This window comes from Melopsittacus undulatus (genome assembly GCF_012275295.1).
Source record: "Melopsittacus undulatus isolate bMelUnd1 chromosome 24 unlocalized genomic scaffold, bMelUnd1.mat.Z SUPER_24_unloc_1, whole genome shotgun sequence".
Lineage (NCBI taxonomy): Eukaryota > Metazoa > Chordata > Aves > Psittaciformes > Psittaculidae > Melopsittacus > Melopsittacus undulatus.
The window spans coordinates 63,461-85,941 of NW_022993935.1; the positions used below are offsets into that span (position 1 = coordinate 63,461).

Consider the following 22,481-nt stretch of genomic DNA (forward strand, 5'->3'; position numbering starts at 1 on the left):
GGGACATACAGCCTATGGGGTAACACACAGCCCAGCCGGAGGGGGACAGTCATGTATGTGGGTATGTGAGACTGACGGTACTGGGGGGGGTAACACATACAGCCTATGGGGTAACACATACACACTATGGGGTAGCACACACCCTATGGGGGTAACACATACAGCCTATGGGGTAACACATACACACTATGGGGTAGCACACACCCTATGGGGGTAACACATACAGCCTATGGGGTAACACACAGCCTATGGGGTAACACATACAGCCTATGGGGTAACACACATACAGCCTATGGGGTAACACATACAGCCTATGGGGTAACACACATACAGCCTATGGGGTAACACACATACAGCCTATGGGGTAACACACACCCTATGGGGGTAACACATACAGCCTATGGGGTAACACACAGCCTATGGGGTAACACATACAGCCTATGGGGTAACACATACAGCCTATGGGGTAACACACAGCCTATGGGGTAACACACACCCTATGGGGGTAACACACACAGCCTATGGGGTAACACACAGCCTATGGGGTAACACATACAGCCTATGGGGTAACACACAGCCTATGGGGTAACACACACCCTATGGGGGTAACACATACAGCCTATGGGGTAACACACAGCCTAGGGGGTAACACATACAGCCTATGGGGTAACACACAGCCTATGGGGTAACACACACCCTATGGGGGTAACACATACAGCCTATGGGGTAACACACAGCCTATGGGGTAACACATACAGCCTATGGGGTAACACATACAGCCTATGGGGTAACACATACAGCCTATGGGGTAACACACAGCCCAGCCGGAGGGGGACGGTCATGTATGTGGGTAGGTGACACTGACGGCACCGGGGGTAACACATACATCCTATGGGGGTAACACATACAGCCTATGGGGTAACACATACAGCCTATGGGGTAACACACACACCCTATGGGGTAACACATACAGCCTATGGGGTAACACACACACCCTATGGGGTAACACATACAGCCTATGGGGTAACACATACAGCCTATGGGGTAACACACACACCCTATGGGGTAACACATACAGCCTATGGGGTAACACACAGCCCATGGGGTAACACACAGCCCAGCCGGAGGGGGACTGTCATGTATGTGGGTAGGTGAGACTGACGGCACTGGGGGGACATACAGCCTATGGGGTAACACACACCCTATGGGGGTAACACACAGCACATGGGGTAAAACACAGCCCAAAACACACCCCATGGGGTAATACACACCCCATGGGGGTAAAACCCACCCCAATGGGGTAAAACCCAGCCAAAGGGGACAAAACCCACCCCAAAGGGGGCAAAACCACTCCCAAAGGGGGAAAAACACCCCCATAGGGAGCAAAATACCCCCAAAGGGGGCAAACCCCCTCCAAAAGGGGTAAACCCTCCCCATAGAGGGCAAAACACCCCCAAAGGGGGCAGAATACCCCCAAAGGGGGCAAATCCCCCCAAAAGGGGGTAAAACCCACCCAAAGGGTGCAAAACCCACCCAGTTTGCACCAAACCCCCCCAAAGGGGTCCCAAACACCCCCCACCCCACCAGATGTCCCTAAACCTGTCCAAGAGGTCCCGAATCCCTCCCAACCCCCCCCAAAGTGCCCCAAATACCCCCAAAATGACCCCAACCCCCCCCCCCCACATTGTCCCCAACCCCCCATCCACTGCCCCCCTTTCCCCACAGGACAAACTGACTTCAAGCCAGGCCACTGGGTGGGGGTGCGCTACGATGAGCCCCTGGGCAAGCACGACGGCAGGTACGGACACCCCATGACCCCCCCAGCCCTGCTGTTGGGGTCCCCCCCCGATCCCTTCTATTGGGGTCCCCTTTGTGCCCCCCCCCCGATCCCTTCTATTGGGTTCCCCTTTGGGGTCCCCCCCCCCCAGATCCCTTCTATTCGGGTCCCCTTGGGTCCCCCCCCAGATCCCTTCCATTGGGGCCCCCTCCCAGATCCCTTCTATTGGGGTCCCCTTTGTGTCTCCCCCCCAATCCCTTCTATTGGTGTCCCCCCCAGATCCCTTCTATTGGGGTCCCTTTGGGGTCCCCCCCCAGATCCCTTCTATTGAGATCCCCTTTGGGGTCTCCCCCAGATCCCTTCTATTGGGGTCCCTTTGGGTCTCCCCCCAGGTCCCTTCTATTGGGGTCTCCCCCAGATCCCTTCTGTTGGGGTCCCTTTGGGTCTCCCCCCCCCCAATCCCTTCTCTTGGGGTCCCCCCTCCAGATCCCTTCTATTGGGGTCCCTTTGGGTCTCTCCCCCCAATCCCTTCTATTGGGGTCCCCCCCCCATATCCCTTCCATTGGTGTCCCCCCCTCATTGGTGTCCCCCCTCATTGGTGTCCCCCCCATTGGTGTCCCCCCTCATTCCCCCCCATTGGTGTCCCCCCCATTGCTTGTCCCCCCTCCGCCCCCCAGTGTCGGTTCCCGACGTTACTTCGAGTGTATTCCCCCAAATACGGAGCCTTCGTCAAGCCCCAAAGCGTCACCCCCGGAGACTTCCCGGAGGAGGAGCTGGGCCTGGAGGAGGAGGAGCTTTGAGGGCGGAGCCTCCTCAAGCCACGCCCCCAAACAACACAAACCACGCCCCCAACCTCCATTTCCCACCACCCGCCCCCCCTTTTGGCGGGGTTTTCCCCGCTGGCCACGCCCCCTCGGCACTGAAGGGGCGTGGCCTGCAGGGCGCGCCTCCGCGTGGGGCGTGGCTTCCCCGCTGACCACGCCCCCGCTCGCCACGGGGGGCGTGGCTTTCTATTGACCATGCTCCCTCGCTATGGAAGGGGCGTGGTTTCTCCCTGGCCACGCCCCCTCATCCCAAGGGGCGTGGCGTTGCCTGCGGCAGCCAATCAGCGAAGAGGAGGCGGGGCCAAGCAGGGATGGGTGAGTGGCGGCGCGGGGGGGAGGGCGGCACCGGTCGCTGTTGGCTCTTCCTTCACCCCCCCCCCCCCCCCCCCCCCCCCCCCCCCCCCCCCCACCCGGCAGGTACCGGGCCCATAAAGTGGCGTTTAAGGTCAAAACCCGTTTCTTGGCCATTTTTGTGTAGCCAATAGGGAGGCTGCTTCCGCTTGCGCAATGGGCGGGGAGCCAATCACAGTTCGCAGGGGGCGGGGCGATGGCGGCTGACCAATAGGGGCGTTGAGCGGCGCTAGAGGCGGCCAATGAGCGCTCGGCCGTGCCGCCTCTGGCCACAGCGATGCCGGACGCGGTGCTGCCTATGGTGGGGATGGGACCCCCCCCCATATCACATCATTCCCATATCCCATCATCTCCCCCATGTCCCATTGTCCCCATCACTCCCCACATCCCCATTATCCCCATATCCCATCATCTCCATATCCCATTATCCCCATATCCCATCATCTCCATATCCCATTATCCCCATATCCCATCATCTCCATATCCCATCATCTCCCAATCCCATCATTCCCATATCCCATCATCTCCCCTATGTCCCATTGTCCCCATCATTCTCCGTATCCCCATATCCCATCATCTCTATATCCCATTATCTCCCAATCCCATCACCCCCATATCCCATCATTCCTATATCCCATCACCCCCATATCTCCATCATCTCCCCTATATCCCATTGTTCTCATCACTCTCCGTATCCCCATATCCCATCATCTCTGCCATGTCCCATTGTTTCTATCACCCCCCATATCCCCATCACCCCCATATCCTATGTCCCATTGCCCACATCACTCCCTGTAACCCCATTATCCCCATATCCCATCATCTCTGCATTGTACCATCGTTTCCATCACCCCCCATATCCCATCATTCCCATATCCCATCATCCCCATCACCCCCCATATCCCATTATTCCCATATCCCATTATCCCCATATCACATCATCCCCACCATCCCCATAGTACCACCACCCCCCCGAACCCCCATTGAGTCCCCGTTTGGCCCCATTCCTCCTCCCCTCCCTCATTCCCAACCTCCTTTTGGGGCCATTCCTGGGACTTTCAGGGTCCTCCATCCTATGGGACCCCACAAGTGATGGGGGGGGGGGGGGGGGTTTAAACCTCTTCTATCCCAACCCCCCCATTTTGGGGCTCAAAAGAGGGATTTTGGTCCCACTTGGAATTGTGGGGGGGGGGTAATAAAGGAGGTGGGAGAGCCCCAGCTTGGCCCATTCATTCCTATGGGATAAGGGGGATGGAACAGCCACGATTCCCATTGACACCAAAGCCCCATTCCCAGTGACCTCCATCCTTATTCCCTTGGGAATATCCATAGGGAATAGCGCAAGGACCCCCCATAGGTCCATGCACCAACCCCCCCCCCCCCCCCCAAAACGCTTCCAAACGTCGGGAATCGCAGGAAAACGGCCACGTCCATCACCAAGAACTACAGGGGAACGTGTTAGACCCGGAGGTATCGCGAGAGGTCCCCAAGTATCGCGATAGCTCCGCCCAGGCTCCTTCGCCAGCACAAAACGGCCCCAAATTGGGCTGATTTTGGGGTGAAATCGCTTAAAAATGGCATTTTTTGGGGGGGGAAATGGGGATTTTGAGGGATTTGAAGTGGGAAAATCCCCCAATTCCAGAGGTTTGAGCCCAAATCATCGGGAGGAAGCAGCAGGAAAGGGCAAAATGGTTCAAAAGGGCTTTTTGCCCCAGTTTCACTTCCCCTTTGACCACTTTTGCCCTTTTTGACCCCAAAAAACCAGCCCCAAAAGCTTCCTTTTCGCAGCAGAATCCCCTCTTTGGGGTGAAAAAGGCCATTTTTGGCCACTTTCGGGCCCATCCTGGAAGGATTTGGCCTCTTTTGGGATGGAGGAAATGGGATGGGGAGAGCCCTTTGTGAGGGGGGTTTTGGGGTGGGTTTGGGCACTTTTGGGGTGATTTTGGGCACTTTTGGGGTGGTTTTGGGCAGTTTTGGGCTGATTTGGGGGAATTTTGGGGTGATTTGAGCAGTTTTGGGGTGATTTGGGGCACTTTTGGGGTGATTTTGGGCAGTTTTGGGGGTGTTTTCATCCCTGGGGTGGGTTTTGGGGGGTCTTAAAGTGCGAAGAGACCCAGGCGGGGCAGTGGGAGCCTTCCCCTTGCTCTCCCAGTGGTACCATGAAAATCCAGTTGCTGGGAATACTGGGAAGGATCCGGGAATCCAAGGTTCCCCCCCCCCCCATTAATCCCTATGGGATCCACAGGACAACACCCTCCCCCCCCCCCCAGCTCACGTGTCCTCTCTCCACATCCCAATCCCGATGTTCCGTCCCCATTGGGTCCAATATCCCAAGGGAATATCCCCCCCCCAAATCCAGCCCCATAGGGATGGGGGCAGCGGGAGGGGCCCCCCCCCATGTAAGTGCTTCATGCCGGAATGCCTGGAGCCGGGAATGGGGTCCTGGGAAGTCCTGGGATGCATCCGCTGAGCCTTGGATTGTTCCGGATGAGTCTTGGGATGCGTTGGGATGTGGGAGATGAGGCTCAGATCCCAGTGGATGAGGCTCAGATCCCGATGGATGAGGCTCAGATCCCAGTGGATGAGGCTCAGATCCCGATGGATGAGGCTCAGATCCCAATGGATGAGGCTCAGATCCCGATGGATGAGGCTCAGATCCCAATGGATGAGGCTCAGATCCTGATGGATGACGCTTAGATCCCAATGGATCAGCCTCAGATCCCAGTGGATGAGCCTCAGATCCCGATGTATCAGCCTCAGATCCCAATGGATGAGGCTCAGATCCCAATGGCTCCATCAGAGATGCACATCCGACCGTGTCCCATAGGATACAATGGGGTTCGCTGGGCATCCGACGTCCTTTGCCTCAATCCCAGCAGCTCCACTGGAATAGTCTGGAATCTCCATGGGGCCACACTCACATCCATAGGGCCGCGCTCCCCATCCCATAGGATCCAATGTGGTTGGTGCTGACGCTCACATCCATGGGGCCACACTCACATCCATAGGGCCGCGCTCCCCATCCCATAGGATCCAATGTGGTTGGTGCTGACGCTCACATCCATGGGGCTGCACTCCCCATCCCATAGGATCCAATGTGGGTTGGTGCTGACGCTCACATCCATGGGGCTGCGCTCCCCATCCCATAGGATCCAATGTGGGTTGGTGCTGACGCTCACATCCATGGGGCCGCACTCACATCCATGGGGCTGCGCTCACATCCATGGGGCCGCGCTCCCCATCCCATAGGATCCAATGCGGGATGTGGTTGGTGCTGACGCTCACATCCATAGGGCCGCACTCCCCATCCCATAGGATCCAATGCCGGATGTGGTCGGTGCTGACGCTCACATCCATGGGGCTGCGCTCACATCCATGGGGCCGCACTCCCCATCCCATAGGATCCAATGTGGGTCAGGTGCTGACGCTCACATCCATGGGGCCGCGCTCCCCACCCCATAGGATCCAATGTGGTTGGTGCTGACGCTCACATCCATGGGGCCGTGCTCCCCATCCCATAGGATCCAATGTGGTTGGTGCTGACGCTCACATCCATGGGGCCGCGCTCCCCATCCCATAGGATCCAATGCAGGATGTGGGTCAGGTGCTGACGCTCACATCCATGGGGCCGCGCTCCCCATCCCATAGGATCCAATGTGGTTGGTGCTGACGCTCACATCCATGGGGCTGCGCTCCCCATCCCATAGGATCCAATGTGGTCGGTGCTGACGCTCACATCCATGGGGCCGCACTCACATCCATGGGGCTGTGCTCCCCATCCCATAGGATCCAATGCAGGATGTGGGTCAGGTGCTGACGCTCACATCCATGGGGCTGCGCTCCCCATCCCATAGGATCCAATGCAGGATGTGGGTCAGGTGCTGACGCTCACAGCGCCGGCGGCTCCGCATGGAGCTGGCTGGGGATCAGCACCTGCACCGGCGACGGCGGCGTCCGAGGCGGCGATGCCTGGGTGGTGTGTGGGGGGGAGGGGGGCAGGGGGGGCTCCGGGATGGGCCGGGATGAGGATGAGGAGGATGAGGAGAAGAAGAAGGGGCTCTGCTGGATGAAGAGGTCGATGATTGTCTGGTAGGAGCGCGTGGCCGTGAGCGCGTCCATGGTGCTGAAGTCAGGGCGCATGAGCGTGGGCCAGAAGCAGATGGACAGGTTCTCGCTCGTCATCAGGTTCACGCGGTGCTGGTGGCTCACCCTGCGGAGGAATGACCAATGGGAGCGGCTCGCGGCTCACAGGGAGCCAATAGGAGCGGCTCACGGGGAGCAGGGAGCCAATGGGAGAGGGTTATGGGGAGCCAATGGGAGAGGGTCATGGGGAACGGCCAATGGGGGAGGGTTATGGGGAGCGGGGAGCCAATGGGAGAGGGTTACAGGGGGGGAACAGCCAATGGGATACGGGTATGGGGAGCGGGGAGCCAATGGGAGCAGCTCACAGGGAGCAGGGAGCCAATGGGAGCGGGTTACGGGGGGGAGCAGCCAATGGGAGCAGCTCGCGAGGAGCCAATGGGAGCGACTCATGTGGAGCAGCCAATGGGAGAAGGTTACAGGGAGCAGGGAGCCAATGGGAGAGGGTTACGGGGAGGGAGCAGCCAATGGGAGAGAGTTACGGGGAGGGAGGAGCCAATGGGAGAGCGTTACAGGGAGCCAATGGGAGAGGGTTATGGGGAGGGGGGAGCCAATGGGAGCGGGTTATGGGGAGGGGGGAGCCAATGGGAGAGGGTTACAGGGGGGAGCAGCCAATGGGAGAGGGCTATGGGGAGCAGGGAGCCAATGGGAGAGGGTTATGGGGAGCGGGAAGCCAATGGGAGAGGGTTATGAGGGGGAGCCAATGGGAGAGGGTTATGAGGGGGAGCCAATGGGAGCAGCTCGCAGGGAGCCAATGGGAGCGACTCAGGTGGAGCAGCCAATGGGAAGGGGTCATGGGGAACCAATGGGAGAGGGTTATGGGGGGGAGCAGCCAATGGGAGAGGGTCATGGGGAGCAGGGAGCCAATGGGAGCGGCTCGCGGCTCACAGGGAGCCAATGGGAGCAGCTCATGGGGAGTGGGGAGCCAATGGGAGAGGGTTATGGGGAGCAGGGAGCCAATGGGAGCAGCTCACGGGGAGCAGGGAGCCAATGGGAGAGGGCCATGGGGAGCCAATGGGAGCGATTTATGTGGAGCAGCCAATGGGAGCGGGTCATGGGGAAGGGGAGCCAATGGGAGCAGGTCATGGGGAGCAGCCAATGGGAGTGGGTCATGGGGGGGGAAAACCAATGGGAGAGGGTCATGGGGAGGGGGGAGCCAATAGGCGAGGGTTATGGGGAGGGGAAGCCAATGGGAGAGGGTCGTGGGGAGCAGCCAATGGGAGAGGCGCACGGGGAGCAGGGAGCCAATGGGAGCCGGTCATGGGGAGCCAATGGGAGTGGCTCATGGGGAGCAGCCAATGGGAGAGGGTCATGGGGGGGGGGAGCCAATGGGGGTGGCTCATGGGGAGGGGAGAGCCAATGGGATCTGCTCATGGGGATGTCCCAATGCAATCTTTTCAATGGGATGTCCCAATGGGATCCTATTGGGGTCCTCATGAGAACATCCCAATGGGATCTGCTCATGGGGACATCCCAATGGGATCGTATTGAGGTGCACATGGGGACATCCAATCGGATCTTGCCAGGGCACTCGTGAGAACATCCCAATGGATTCCTGCTGGGGCGCTCATGGGGACATCCCAATGGGATTCTGCAGGATGCTCATGGGAACATCCAATGGGATCCTGCTGAGATGCTCCCGGTGACATCCCAATGGGATCCTGCATTCCCTCCTGGTGCCCTCAGAGGGGACAATGGGATGCTCCTGGTGCCATCCCCTTGGATCCTTCAGGATGTGCATAGGGACATACCGCTTGGATCCTTTGGGATGCGCATAGGGACATCCCCTTGAATCCTTTGTGATGCACATAGGGACATCCCCTTGGATCCTTTGGGATGTGCACAGGGACATCCCCTTGGATCCTTTGGGATGTGCATAGGGACATCCCCTTGGATCCTTTGGGATGTGCATAGGGACATCCCCTTGGATCCTTCTGGTCCAAGCCAGAGGGAACAATGGGATGCTCCCGGTGCCATCCCCTTGGATCCTGCATCACCTGATCCCACCCCAATCCCAACCTGCTATCCCAGCGTTCCTGCCCCATTCCCGACCCCGTTACCTACTTGTTCAAGTGCCCAATGACGTATTTGAAGACCTCATAGTTTTCCTTCGGGAATTTCCTCAGCACTTCCTTGAGCGCATGAAGCTTCTGCTCCCGGTCATTGATCTCTGCCGGGAGGGAATGGGAAGGGAGTCAGGAACGGGAGCATCCCATGGGATCCCAGAGGCTTCAATGGGAAACGCAGGGAAACGCATGGGAAACGCATGGGAAACGGATGGGAAACGCATGGGAAACGGATGGGAAACCCATGGGAAACCCATGGGAAACTCATGGGAAACACATGGGAAACCCATGGGAAACCCATGGGAAACCCATGGGAAACACATGGGAAACCCATGGGAAACCCATGGGAAACGCATGGGAAACACATGGGAAATGCATGGGAAACGGATGGGAAACCCATGGGAAACACATGGGAAACGCATGGGAAACCCATGGGAAACACATGGGAAACGCATGGGAAACACATGGGAAACGGATGGGAAACGCATGGGAAACCCATGGGAAACGCATGGGAAACCCATGGGAAACGCATGGGAAACCCATGGGAAACCCATGGGAAACGGATGGGAAACCCATGGGAAACGCATGGGAAACCCATGGGAAACGGATGGGAAACGCATGGGAAACGGATGGGAAACCCATGGGAAACGCATGGGAAATGCATGGGAAACCCATGGGAAACCCATGGGAAACACATGGGAAACACATGGGAAACCCATGGGAAACACATGGGAAACGCATGGGAAACGCATGGGAAATGCATGGGAAACCCATGGGAAACCCATGGGAAACGGATGGGAAACGCATGGGAAACGCATGGGAAACGCATGGGAAACCCATGGGAAACCCATGGGAAACCCATGGGAAACCCATGGGAAACGCATGGGAAACCCATGGGAAACCCATCCCCATTCACATTCCAGGAGTCGGGAATGCCGCTGGGACTCACTGTGGGCTTCCACCAGCTCCACCTGCATGGAATATGGGACCAGGGGCTCGGGAAGCTCCGAGAAGAAGCTTTTCATGGCTCCGGCCACGGTGTTGACGGTGAAATCCTTCTCAGCCAGGTCCAGGCCATGGTCTGCAATGGGAAGAGGATCCCGGTGAGATCCCAACGTTGGGAATGGGGCTTCCCGATGAGTGGGGAACACAGGGATGGATGGGGGAGGAATGGGGATGGGAGAGAGGGGCTGAGATCTGGGGTGAGCAAGGAGGGGATGGAGGAGGGAGGGAGGAATGGGATGGGAATGGGATGGGAATGGGATGGGAATGGGACAAATCCATGGGAAAGGAAGGGAAAAGGAGAGAAGGCAGAGGGAAAATCAGGGAATGGATAAAAATCCACCCAGGGGGTTGGGATGAGGAATCCCAGGATACAAAGGGGTTGGGATGGGGAATCCCAGGACACAAAGGGGTTGGGATGAGGAATCCTGGGATACAAAGGGGTTGGGATGGGGAATCCTGGGATACAAAGGGGTTGGGATGGGGAATCTCAGGACACAAAGGGGATGGGATGGGGAATCCCAGGACACAAAGAGGTTGGGATAGGGAATCCCAGGATACAAAGGGGTTGGGATGAGGAATCCCAGGATACAAAGGGGTTGGGATGGGGAATCCCAGGACACAAAGGGGTTGGGATGAGGAATCCCAGGACACACAGTGTTGGGATATGGAATTCCATCTGCTCACCCTGGTCGAACTGCCTCTGCAGACTCTCCATCTCCGACTTGTTCCCACTCACCCTGTAGATCCCTTCGGTGCTGAGCCCTGTGGGATGGGATGGATCAGTCTCCATCCCTCGGGATCCACATGGATCCGCATGGATCCGCATGGATCCCCATGGACCCGCATGGACCCGCACTGATCCGCATGGATCCACATTGATCCCCATGGATCCGCACTGATCCCCATGGATCCGCATGGATCTGCATGGACCCGCATGGATCCCCATGGATCCGCATGGATCCCTATGGATCCCCATGGACCCACATTGATCCGCATGGATCCGCATGGATCCCAATGGACCCGCATGGACCCGCATGGACCCGCATAGATCCATATGGATCCGCGTGGATCCGCACTGATCCGCATGGATCCCCATGGATCCCCATGGACCCGCACTGATCCGCATTGATCCGCATGGATCCGCATGGATCTGCATGGACCCGCATGGATCCCCATGGACCCGCATGGATCCCCATGGACCCGCATGGATCCCCATGGATCCCTATGGATCTGCACTGATCCGCATGGATCCCCAGTGATCCCCATGGATCCCCATGCATCCCTATGGCTCCGCTCCGGCTCTGTGCTCTCACCGGTGGCCTCGATGTACTCGATGCAGCGCTCGATGAACACAGGGATGGGTCTGTCGGCACTGACCACACTGCTCAGGGGGACCCCAAAGTAGCTGCTCTCCCAGGGGCTCTTGGGCAGCGACGGACGAGCCTTGGCCTTGGGCTTCTAGGGGGGAACGGGAAGGGAGGGATAGGGGTGATGGCAATGGGATATAGACCATTCCCAATGGGATACAGTTTATCCCAATGGGATACAGCTCATTCCCAATGGGTGACAGCTCATTCCCAATGGGTTCAGCCTTATCCCAATGGGTTACAGCTCATTCCCAATGGATTACACCTCCTTCATGCTGTTCCTCACCCCACATCCTTCCTGGTGTTCCTCACCCCACCTCCTTCACAGTGTTCCTCACCCCACATCCTTCAGTGTTCCTCACCCCAAACCCTTCACACTGTTCCTCCCCAACCCTTGCCCCATCCAACTCCACCACTAAACCCCATTCCATGGTGTTCCCAAACACAACCTCACCCCACTGCCCCCAAACCATACACCCATCCCACCCCATCCACCCTCCCCATCCCATCCCATCCCATCCCCATCCACCCTCCCCATCCCATCCCATCCCCATCCACCCTCCCCATCCCATCCCACCCCAACCACCCTGCCCATCCCATCCCCATCCCACCCTCCCCATCCCATCCCATCCCCATCCCATCCCCATCCACCCTCCCCATCCCATCCCCATCCCACCCTCCCCATCCCATCCCATCCCATCCCATCCACCCTCCCCATCCCATCCCATCCCACTCTCCCCATCCCATCCCATCCCCATCCCACCCTCCCCATCCCATCCCCATCCCACCCTCCCCATCCCATCCCATCCCATCCACCCTCCCCATCCCATCCCATCCCCATCGACCCTCCCCATCCCATCCCCATCCACCCTCCCCATCCCATCCCCATCCCATCCCATTCCCCATCCCATCCCATCCCCATCGACCCTCCCCATCCCATCCCCATCGACCCTCCCCATCCCATCCCCATCCACCCTCCCCATCCCATCCCATCCCACCCTCCCCATCCCATCCCATCCCATCCACCCTCCCCATCCCATCCCATCCCCATCCCCATCCCATCCCATCCCACCCTCCCCATCCCATCCCCATCCCATCCCACCCCAACCCACCTTCGTCGTCCTCCTCAAGCTCCTCAGGATGTTCCTCCTCCTTGGGTCCTCTCCATCAGCCGTCTCATAGGGAATAACAGCATTATCCCCCTTGTATCCTTGGGAACTCTGCTCCTCCTCCTTCTTCCTTATGGGACCCAGCTCATCATCACTGCCCACACTGAAGCTGGTCCTGTAGCTGGCGAACCGGCCCAGGCGCGAGCACCGGCTCCGGTACAGCACCGGCTTGGCCACCACCGACACCTTGCGTCCCCTCTCCAAGGAGCTGGTGTCCATCTCACTGTCAGACCCATTGCCGCTGCCATTGGACTGGGTCTTGTTGATGTTGCGGATGGTGATGATCTTGCCTTGGGTGCTGTCGTGGGGCACAGAGTAGATGTTCTCCTCCTCGTTCCTGGGCTTCACCACAGCATCCATGGGCTCAGCATAGTCCGAAGGGTCAAAGCAATCCGAGGGCAACCAGGTCCCGGAGGTCATGGACTTCCTCTGCCCATCCCTGTGGCCTTGCTCCAGGTAGGACAGGTCCCCCTTGCTCAGCTCAAAGTGCACTGGGGGCTTCGGCTTGACCGGAGGAGGGACCTTGTTGTTGAGCTTGCTCTCGAAGCTGCTCATGACCGAGATGAAGGACAAGCCATCGTTGCCCTCCAGCTCCATGGACAGCTTGGAGTGGTCCTTGGCCACGGCCAGGTCCTCTCGGAAGGGGCTGTAGGAAGGAGGCTCCGTGTCCTCCTCCGAGTCCTGCAGGTTGGAATTGCAGAGGGGGGACCCAGCTCGGGGTGAGTTGAACACATCCTCACTGGTGCTACAGGCTTCAGCCGCATTGTCATACATGTGAGTGGCCTCGATGATGGTCTTCCTCTCCAGCACGTCCTTGAAGAAGGCCTGGAAGGTGTCCAGCTTGTGCTGGGGCTGCCCACAGGGGATGGTGGTGAACTTGCCATCGATCTCCTGCGCGATCTCCTCCCCTTCCAGGACCTGCTCCCGGCTCACGTCGTTGTCCAGGAGGTCTCCGGAGCCGTCGGTGAGAGCCACGAGCTGGATGGGGATGATGTCCTGCACCTCGCACAGGAAGGCTCTGAGCATGGCCAGGGATGCTCTGCGCTTGGCCGCATAGAACACGATGTAACCGTGGACCAAACGGCTCTTGCGGATGCTGAAGGACGAGTGGTAGGAGAGCAGGGAGAGCTCCAGGCGCCGCTTATGGGGCCCGATGGGCAGCTCCAGGAGCACGGAGCTGCCGCTGCCGCACGGAGCCGGCCTGGAGCTGTGGGGATGCAGGATGGGCACCAGGAGCTCATCCGCATTGAAGGGATCACCACACATGAGGCACATAACAATGCGAAGCTCCACGTCCCCCAGCTCCTTGATCCCAGCCGTGGGGCCCACGAGGTTGAGGTTGCGCTTGGAGTCCAAGAGGCCCTTGAGGACCTGGCTGATGTGCTTCTCATTGATGTTCCTGCCGTAGCCGATACCGGCTGCAGCCGGGTCCAGGAACACACACTGGAGCTTACTGGCGATCTGCTGGCCCTGCTGGATGAGGCTCTGCAGGGTCCTCCCCACTGGGGTCCCCCCTCTTGTTGACCAGGATGAGGGTGAGGGGCAGATGTGCCCCATGCGCATCCCTCCTGCCCAGGGTGGACTCACGGCTCTTCTCAATGCTCTCCACCACGTAGGACAGGGACTCCTTGGAGTTGTACAGGCAGAGGCATCCGTGGGGCTGGAATGTGGGGGTCTGGAAGGCATTGACAGGCAGCCGCACATTGCCCTCTATGGGCCGCAGAGCCAGCTCGTACATCTTACCCTCCAGCACATACTTGTCATCATTGGTGCACAGCGCCCGGATCTCGTTGGCCAGCTCACGAGCCAGCCCATCCTTACCCAGTATGACCAGATTGATCCGGTCCAGCACCGGCTCCGGGTTCCGAGGCTTGCGTGGGGCGCGGGAGCCCAGGAGCTGCTCCATGCGGGAGTCCACACACTGGGGGCAGCTGGGACAGGTCTCCTTGGTGGGGTGGTAGACGAAGTGGATGTGCTTGAGGATGAGAGCATCGCGCTCTGCCTGCAGCTTCTGCAGCGCCTTGAAGCGCTGCTCCTCACCCAGCACCTCCTGGATCACTCCCATCTTCTCCTTGCTGGGCTTAGCATCCAGCTCCAGCTCATAGAACAGCTCCGAGTACTCCAGGAGCAGCTCCTGGAAGTCCTCCTTGGCCCTGTCGATGATCTGCTTCTGGTGCTTGCCATAGATGTCCATGTAAACGGCCTCCTCCAGCCACAGGTAGAAGTCCTCGTTCATGATGAAGCTGCGTGCTTCCTCCCAGGGCTTACCGGGGGTGATGAAGGGAGAGGTCTCCAGGTTCTCCTTGAACGCTCTCCTCATCTCTGCCCTTTTCCTCTCGTTCCTCAGCTTCTCCAGGTGGGCTTCATAGAGCTGCTTGGCCGCCTGCGTCTCCATCAGATCCAATGGGATCCGCTCGTTCTCCATGTTGTCAATGTGGCTCGTGGCATCCCAAGGAGTCTCCTCCAGCACCACAAACCACTTGAGGAAATCCGCCTTGGTCTCCAGCAGCTTCTCCACCTTCACACAGCTCAGGTGATCCAGCTCATCCAGGTCTGGGATCAGGGCCTCGAAGGCCTGTGGCAGCACAGACAGGTACATCTTCCTCCGGCGCTCGATGTGCTCCTGCTTGAGGCGATGCACGTGCTGCAGGAACAGCTTCTTGGCCTTGGGGGTCCCTCCAGGTACACGTAATCCTGGTCCTCGGGGTGAGGATTGCATCTTGAAGCTCACGTTGCTCCAGGTCTCATTGTGGCTCTTCACAATGCGCCAAACCAAACCACCGTACTTGTCCTTGGCGGCCGCGATCTGCTGGCTCTGCTGCTTCAGGCCTCGAGTAAGGGATTGATCTTGGCCTTGCCCCTGCTCCTGTCCATGAGCTGCACCAAGGTGCTGAAGGCATGGTCCACATTGACGTTGGAGCGCGCGGACGTCTCCACCCCACCTGCAGGCTCTTCTTGCTCAAGGCAAAGGCATGAGCATCGCGGATGTAGCGCTCCACACCCTCATCACACTTTGGTGAGCACAACACAAACCGGCTTCTTGGTCTTGGCCACCTGGTTGTAGAGGGTGGAGACGAACTTGAGCTGCTCATCGAAGCTCCGGTTCATTGCCCCTGCTGACGTCACACACAGGCAGGAACCCATCGACCAGCAGCTTGCCCTCAGGCATCTGCTTCTGCTCAAAGTCCTGCTCCAAGGCCCAGCTGGTCGGTGCAGAAGTACATGAGCTTTCTCAGCCGACGCCAGCTTGGTGGCCGCAGCCCTCTTGATGTAGGGCTGCAGAGCTGTTGCTGCGGGTGGGGCTGGAAGGTCTGGTCATCAATGAACTCCGTCTGCTCCACCACATGCAACCGGCACTCCCCACACTCCTCCAGCGCCCTCCCCACCTCCCCCCAGTACAGGAAATGGTCATTGTTGACCACCCGGCCCCCGAAGTCACTGGTGCTGAGCACCGAGGTGTGGTCCAGGTTGGAAGTCGGTCGGCGCTGGGCCGCAACGAACCGGTTACATAGGCAGGGACTTGCCGATGCCACATTGACCCTTCTCCTTCTCCGTGCCGGATAACCCACCACGCTGACGTTGTAGGTGGGGATGCGCACATCCTGCTTCCTGGCCATCATCATCGTCCGCGCATCCTGGCCCAGGCAATGATCCCACAGGAAGTCCCCGGCGCCGCCGCGGAGGAGGCTGCTCAAGGCAGGAGGGCATGGGGATGATGGGATCCCAGCTCCTCATCCCGCATGGAGCGGCGGTCGCAGGGTCGGGATGGAGCAGCCGAGTGTTGGCCCTAGGAGGAAGGGAAGGAATTGTCACTTGTAAGCAGCCTAATGGGGACCTGCCTGCTCCTGACACCACAAACCAGACCCAAGGAGATCCCGGCTCCAACCACAGCATCCGACTGCATCCAACCACATCTAACCGTATCCAACTGCATCCAACCACATCCAACCACATCCGACCGCATCCAACTGCATCTGACCACATCCAACTGCATCTAACTGCATCCAACCCACATCCAACTGCATCCGACCACATCTGACCGCATCCAACCGCATCCAACCGTATCCAACCGTATCCAACCGCATCCAACTGCATCCAACCACATCCAACCACATCCAACCACATCCAACCATATCCAACCGCATCCAACCACATCCGAACCACATCTGACCACATCCAACCGCATCCAACCACATCCAACCACATCCAACCACATCCAACCGCATCCAAACCGCATCCTGCCACATCCAACCGCATCCAACCACATCCAACCACATCCGACTGCATCCAACCACATCCAACCCACATCCAACCACATCCAACCACATCCAACCGCATCCAACCGTATCCAAACACATCCAACCACATCCAACCGTATCCAAACACATCCAACCACATCCAACCGCATCCAACCTACATCCGGCCACATCCAACCGCCATCCAACCACATCCAACCGCATCCAACCGCATCCAACCGCATCCAACCTCATCCAACTGCATCTGACCACATCCAACTGCATCCAACCACATCATCCAAACACACATCCAACCATATCCAACAGTATCCAACTGCATCCAACTGCATCTGACCACATCCAACTGCATCCAACCGCATCCAACCGCATCCAACTGCATCCAACCACATCATCCAACCGCATCCAACCGCATCCAACCACATCCAAACCGCATCCAACCACATCCAACCGCATCCAACCACATGCAACCTCATCCAACTGCATCCAACCGCATCCAACCAATTCAGCCGCATCCAACCGCATCCAGCCGTATCCGACCGCATCCGACCGCATCCGACCGCATCGCGACCGCATCGAACCACATCCAACCACATCCAACCACATCCAACCACATCCAACCACATCCAACCGCATCCAACCGCATTCAACCGCATTCACCCGCCATCCAACCGCATCCAACCGCATCCAACCGTATCCGACCCACATCCGACCACATCCGACCACATCCGACCACATCCGACCACATCCGACCACATCCAAACACAATCCAACCCGCATCCAAACCACAGTCCGACCACATCCGACCAATCCGACCACATCCGACCACATCCGACCACATCCAACCACATCCAACCGCATCCAACCACATCCGACCACATCCGACCACATCCGACCACATCCGACCACATCCAACCACATCCAACCACATCCAACCGCAATCCAACCGCAATCCAACCACATCCAACCGCATCCGACCACATCCAACTGCCCCTTCCCACCACAACCCTCTCCTTTGGGAAGGTCTTGGCCTGCACCTCCTGCCCATGGGAGCAGAACAGGGCAGCAGCAGAGGGAGGAGCCAGAAGGATCCATAGGGAATGGGGCGGGCTTGGCCGGCATTCCCAATTGGAAGGGGGGAATGAAGCATCCCTTTACCTGCTATGGAAGTCTGGGGGTGGGGGGATGCTGGAATGGGTTCAATGGGGAAGGGTTGGATGAAGCAGGGTAGAGCCACATTCCCAACTGGAATAAATCTTCCCACCCATGTCCCAACAAAGCATCTCCCCCAGCCATTCCCAATGGATCCCAACCCCATTCCCAAGCTTCTGCAAGAGCTAAAAGCCCCCGAGCCCAAAAGCAGGAGAGGAGGAAGCAGCAACATTCAAGTGTCCAACAGGAGGATCCTGCACCACTTCCCACATTAATCCTTGGGAAAAAAGGAGGGAATTCCGATGGAATTGCCAACAACTCAGGGGGTTTGGCCACTTTTCCCCTTCCATTGATGCCAATGGGATTCCAGAGTGGAAATTCCAAAGGAAAGCTGGCTCCAGCAAAACCCAACTGACTGGGACACCGAAGCGACAGGATCATGGTCCAAACCCCATTGTTGGATGGAATTCCCCAAGGATCATCCCTATGGATCAGCTTCATTCAGGAGTTTCCAGCCTCTTCCCACTCTGGATTTCCGCACGTGCTGGCAATGGGATGAGGGAATTCCCATTCCCACTTCATTCCCACTTGGCTGCGTCAAAGGAACCAAAGTCCAAAGGGATATGGGAAGCGGCTTCACTTTCGGTTTCTCCCTAAATCCCTGAGTCAGGAGTTACTCATTGACATTGGGATAAGCAGGAAGGGAAGCTCAGAGGGAGGGAATTCCGCTTTCCCAAAAGGGCTTTTCCAGCAGAAAACTGGGAATGTGCAGAGCTGGATCCCAACATTGGTGCTGGTTATCCCACAATCCCACTTTGGGGCTGGTTATCCCGGATCCCACAGTCCCGAGCTCAGTGGGGTCCTCTTCCTCTTCACCCATTGCCAGGGGTTAACCCCCCCCCCAGAACCGGCATTCCCACTTGGAATTCCCATCATGGAGAGGGTTTGGAGCACCTCTACTATGGAGAAGGAGCAGGGAGAGAGGCTAAAGGGGGTCCAAGAGGGGCTCTGGACATGGGATGGGAGGATGGGATGAGGAGAGAACAGCTTCCAATGGGAAGAGGGAAGCATGGATGGGATCTTGGGAAGCTCATCCATATGGCTTGGGTTCAAGGGATCTCCAAGCACCACCCGGTCCAACCTACAGCATGGAATGGTTTGGGTTGGGAAGCAGCTGGAGATCACCCAGTTCCAATGGAGACACCTTCCAAAGGGTGGCTCCAACCTGGCCTTGATGGTGATGGAGCAGCCAAAGCTTCTCCATTCAACCCATCCCAGTGTCCCAGCACCCCCATTGACCATGACCAATGTCCATGTGCAGGTCTCCATTGAGGTGTTGGCCATGGTCAATGTCCATGTGCAGGTCTCCATTGAGGTGTTGGCCATGGTCAATGTCCACGTGCAGGTCTCCATTGAGGTGTTGACAATGGTCAATGTCCATGTGCAGGTCTCCATTGAGGTGTTAACCATGACCAATGTCCATGTGCAGGTCTCCATTGAGGTTAACCATGACCAATGTCCATGTGCAGGTCTCCATTGAGGTGTTAACCATGGCCAATGTCCATGTGCAGGTCTCCATTGAGGTTGACCATGACCAATGTCCATGTGCAGGTCTCCATTGAGGTGTTAACCATGACCAATGTCCATGTGCAGGTCTCCATTGAGGTGTTGGCCATGGCCAATGTCCATGTGCAGGTCTCCATTGAGGTGTTAACCATGACCAATGTCCATGTGCAGTCTCCATTGAGGTTGGACATGACCAATGTCCATGTGCAGGTCTCCATTGAGGTGTTGGCCATGGCCAATGTCCATGTGCAGGTCTCCATTGAGGTGTTAACCATGACCAATGTCCATGTGCAGGTCTCCATTGAGGTGTTGGCCATGACCAATGTCCATGTGCAGGTCTCCATTGAGGTGTTGGCAATGACCAATGTCCATGTGCAGGTCTCCATTGAGGTGATGGCCATGACCAATGTCCATGTGCAGGTCTCCATTGAGGTTGGACATGACCAATGTCCATGTGCAGGTCTCCATTGAGGTTAACCATGGCCAATGTCCATGTGCAGGTCTCCATTGAGGTGCTGACCATGGTCAATGTCCATGGCAACTGGCCCAAAATCCCTCTTCCCACCCCATTCCCAAGAGCATTCCATAAATAAATGGGACATCCCTGAAGGACAACAAGAGGAATTCCCAGCTCCAAGCCCTTTCCCAACCAAAGTGAGGGGTCCCCATTGCCCTTGGGTTGGCCTGGAGCTCACTGGTGGGATGGGAAATGCGGCCATAGGGATGGATCCTGGAGCTTCCCAAAGGGGTTTACAATCCCATTGGATATTCCCTATCCAGCAGCATCCCCATGGGTTTAGGATAAGGAGGGAAGGATCCCGGTCAAGCCCTATGGAACAACATGGATGGCCTGGAGAGGATGAGCTTCCCAATGGGACATTCCCAGAGCCACCATTTACCAATCCCATGGGATTGGGAATGCCATGAGGGAAAACCCATCTGGAGACACCGGGAAGGACTTGAGGGGGATGGGAAAGGAGGGGAAAATCCAATGGGATCAAAGCAGGAGGAAGGAAAAGCCAGAGCGTGGCCATTTGGGATGTGCTGCTCCATAAATCCTATTCCCTGAGTTGGGATAAGGCAACTTGCGACCTTCCAAGCAAGGAGAATTCCCATTTGGAGCCCCTTGGAATGACAGCAATGGTTGGGAAAGGGGGAAAATTCCAGCATTTGGGAATGGGGCTGGGAACGGATGGGCTCAAAAGCAGGATAAAGGGATTTGCCTCTCGGTTCCCATCCCTGTGATGGAGCCTTATGGAGCTTCCCTATGGGAATCCCAATGGAATGGCAGCTTCCAGGTGCCCTCACCTGCGGATCCGGCCTTTAGCTCCTGGATTCAAGCCCCAATTCCCAGCGGCTCCGAGGGATCCAGCAGCTCCTGATGGGATTCGAACCGGAGCAAAGCCCCATTGACACCATTAGAAAGGCACAAACCCCCCATTGCCATGAATCCCACCCCATTCCTAAGAGCCCCCAACATTCCCAATAACCCCCCATTCCCATTAATACCCCCCTATTCCTAATAACCCCCTATTCCCATTAAATCCATCCCATTCCCATTAATACCCCCCCATTCCCATTAATACCCCCCTATTCCTAATAACACCCCCATTCCCATTAATACCCCCCCATTCCCATTAAACCCACCCCATTCCCATTAAAGCCACCCCATTCCCATTAATACCCCCCTATTCCTAATAGCCCCCAACATTCCCAATAACCCCCTATTCCCAATAACGCCCCCATTCCTAATAACCCACCCCATCCCATTAACCCATCCCATTCCCATTAATACCCCCCTATTCCTAATAACACCCCCATTCCCATTAAATCCCAACATTCCCAATATTCCTCTCATTCCCATTAAACACCCCTATTCCCATTAAACCCCCCTATTCCCTTTAAACCCCCCTATTCCCATTAACCCACTCCATTCCCATTAAACACCCTATCCCATTAAACACCCCTATTCCCATTAAATCCCCTTATTCCCATTAAACCCCATTCCCTTTAAACCCAACGTTCCCATTAACCCCTCATTGGATCTTCCCATCCCAACCAAACCCCATTCCCGTTATCCCAGTACTTTACCCCTGGATCCAAAGGGTGGTTAATGGGGGGGGGAGGGTTTGGGGTTTGCTTCCATACAGGATGGAAGAGGAAACCTTGGGAATGGGATGGGACAAGAGGGAAAGGGATGGAATGGGGGGGGGGGGGAAGGGAAGGGATACACCCCCCCCACGTGGAACAGCCCCCCCAAAGGGGGGTCCTTAAGGCCCGTTCCCAAAGCCGGGGCGCCTCCATTCACCCCTATGGGGGGGGGGGAACCTCCTCCCACCCCATAACAGAGCTGCACGGCCCCTTCCAATGTGGTTGCTCCCCATCCTGCCCCATAACTTATAGGGCCTCCCTCCCTCCCCCCCCCATAGATAGCTCCCCATAGCTCCCATCTCCCCCCGCGGGTGGCCGTGGTCCGGCCCAGCGGCCGTGCGGCGGGCGGGGGTGGGGCGGTCCCATTGTTCCCGGCCGGGGGGGGGGTCTCGGTGCACGGAACGGGGGGGGGGGGGGGAGGCTCTCACCGTGGCTGCCGGGCGGGGGCTGCGGGCGGCGGCTGCGCCATGGTCACCCCTCGGGGCGGCGGCGGGGGCGGGATCGGACTCGTAATGGCGGCGGCGGCGGCGCCTTCCTCCCCCCTCCCTCCTCCTCCTCCTCCTCCTCCTCCTCCTGCTCCTCCCGTGCGCCAGGGGGCGCTGACACACACCCCTCCCTACGGGCTGCGCATGCGTGGTACGACCCGGGTTAGGCTCTATG

The 22,481-nt window shown here is 57.7% G+C and overlaps 1 protein-coding gene, 1 long non-coding RNA gene and 1 pseudogene across 2 annotated transcripts in view; 1 reads left to right on the forward strand and 2 right to left on the reverse strand.

Annotated features, from left to right (window-relative positions):
- LOC117438072 (tubulin-folding cofactor B-like) overlaps positions 1-2,923 on the forward strand; it is a 7,588-nt gene extending 4,665 nt beyond the window's left edge. Inside the window, 4 exon segments of the mRNA XM_034073482.1 lie at positions 719-850; positions 1,726-1,798; positions 2,455-2,485; positions 2,488-2,923. Of these exon segments, the coding sequence (XP_033929373.1) occupies positions 719-850; positions 1,726-1,798; positions 2,455-2,485; positions 2,488-2,577 (326 nt within the window). The 3' untranslated portion in view covers positions 2,578-2,923.
- A 2,300-nt stretch (positions 2,924-5,223) lies between these two features.
- LOC117438078 (rho GTPase-activating protein 35-like) lies at positions 5,224-16,350 on the reverse strand (annotated as a pseudogene).
- Positions 16,351-16,456: 106 nt separating this feature from the next.
- LOC117438076 (uncharacterized) lies at positions 16,457-22,263 on the reverse strand. The gene is made up of 3 exons (XR_004550638.1): positions 22,250-22,263; positions 20,979-21,048; positions 16,457-16,486 (listed from the first exon to the last, which is right to left on the reverse strand). It is a non-coding gene; the product is annotated as an uncharacterized lncRNA (long non-coding RNA).
- Between the last annotated feature and the right edge of the window lie 218 nt (positions 22,264-22,481).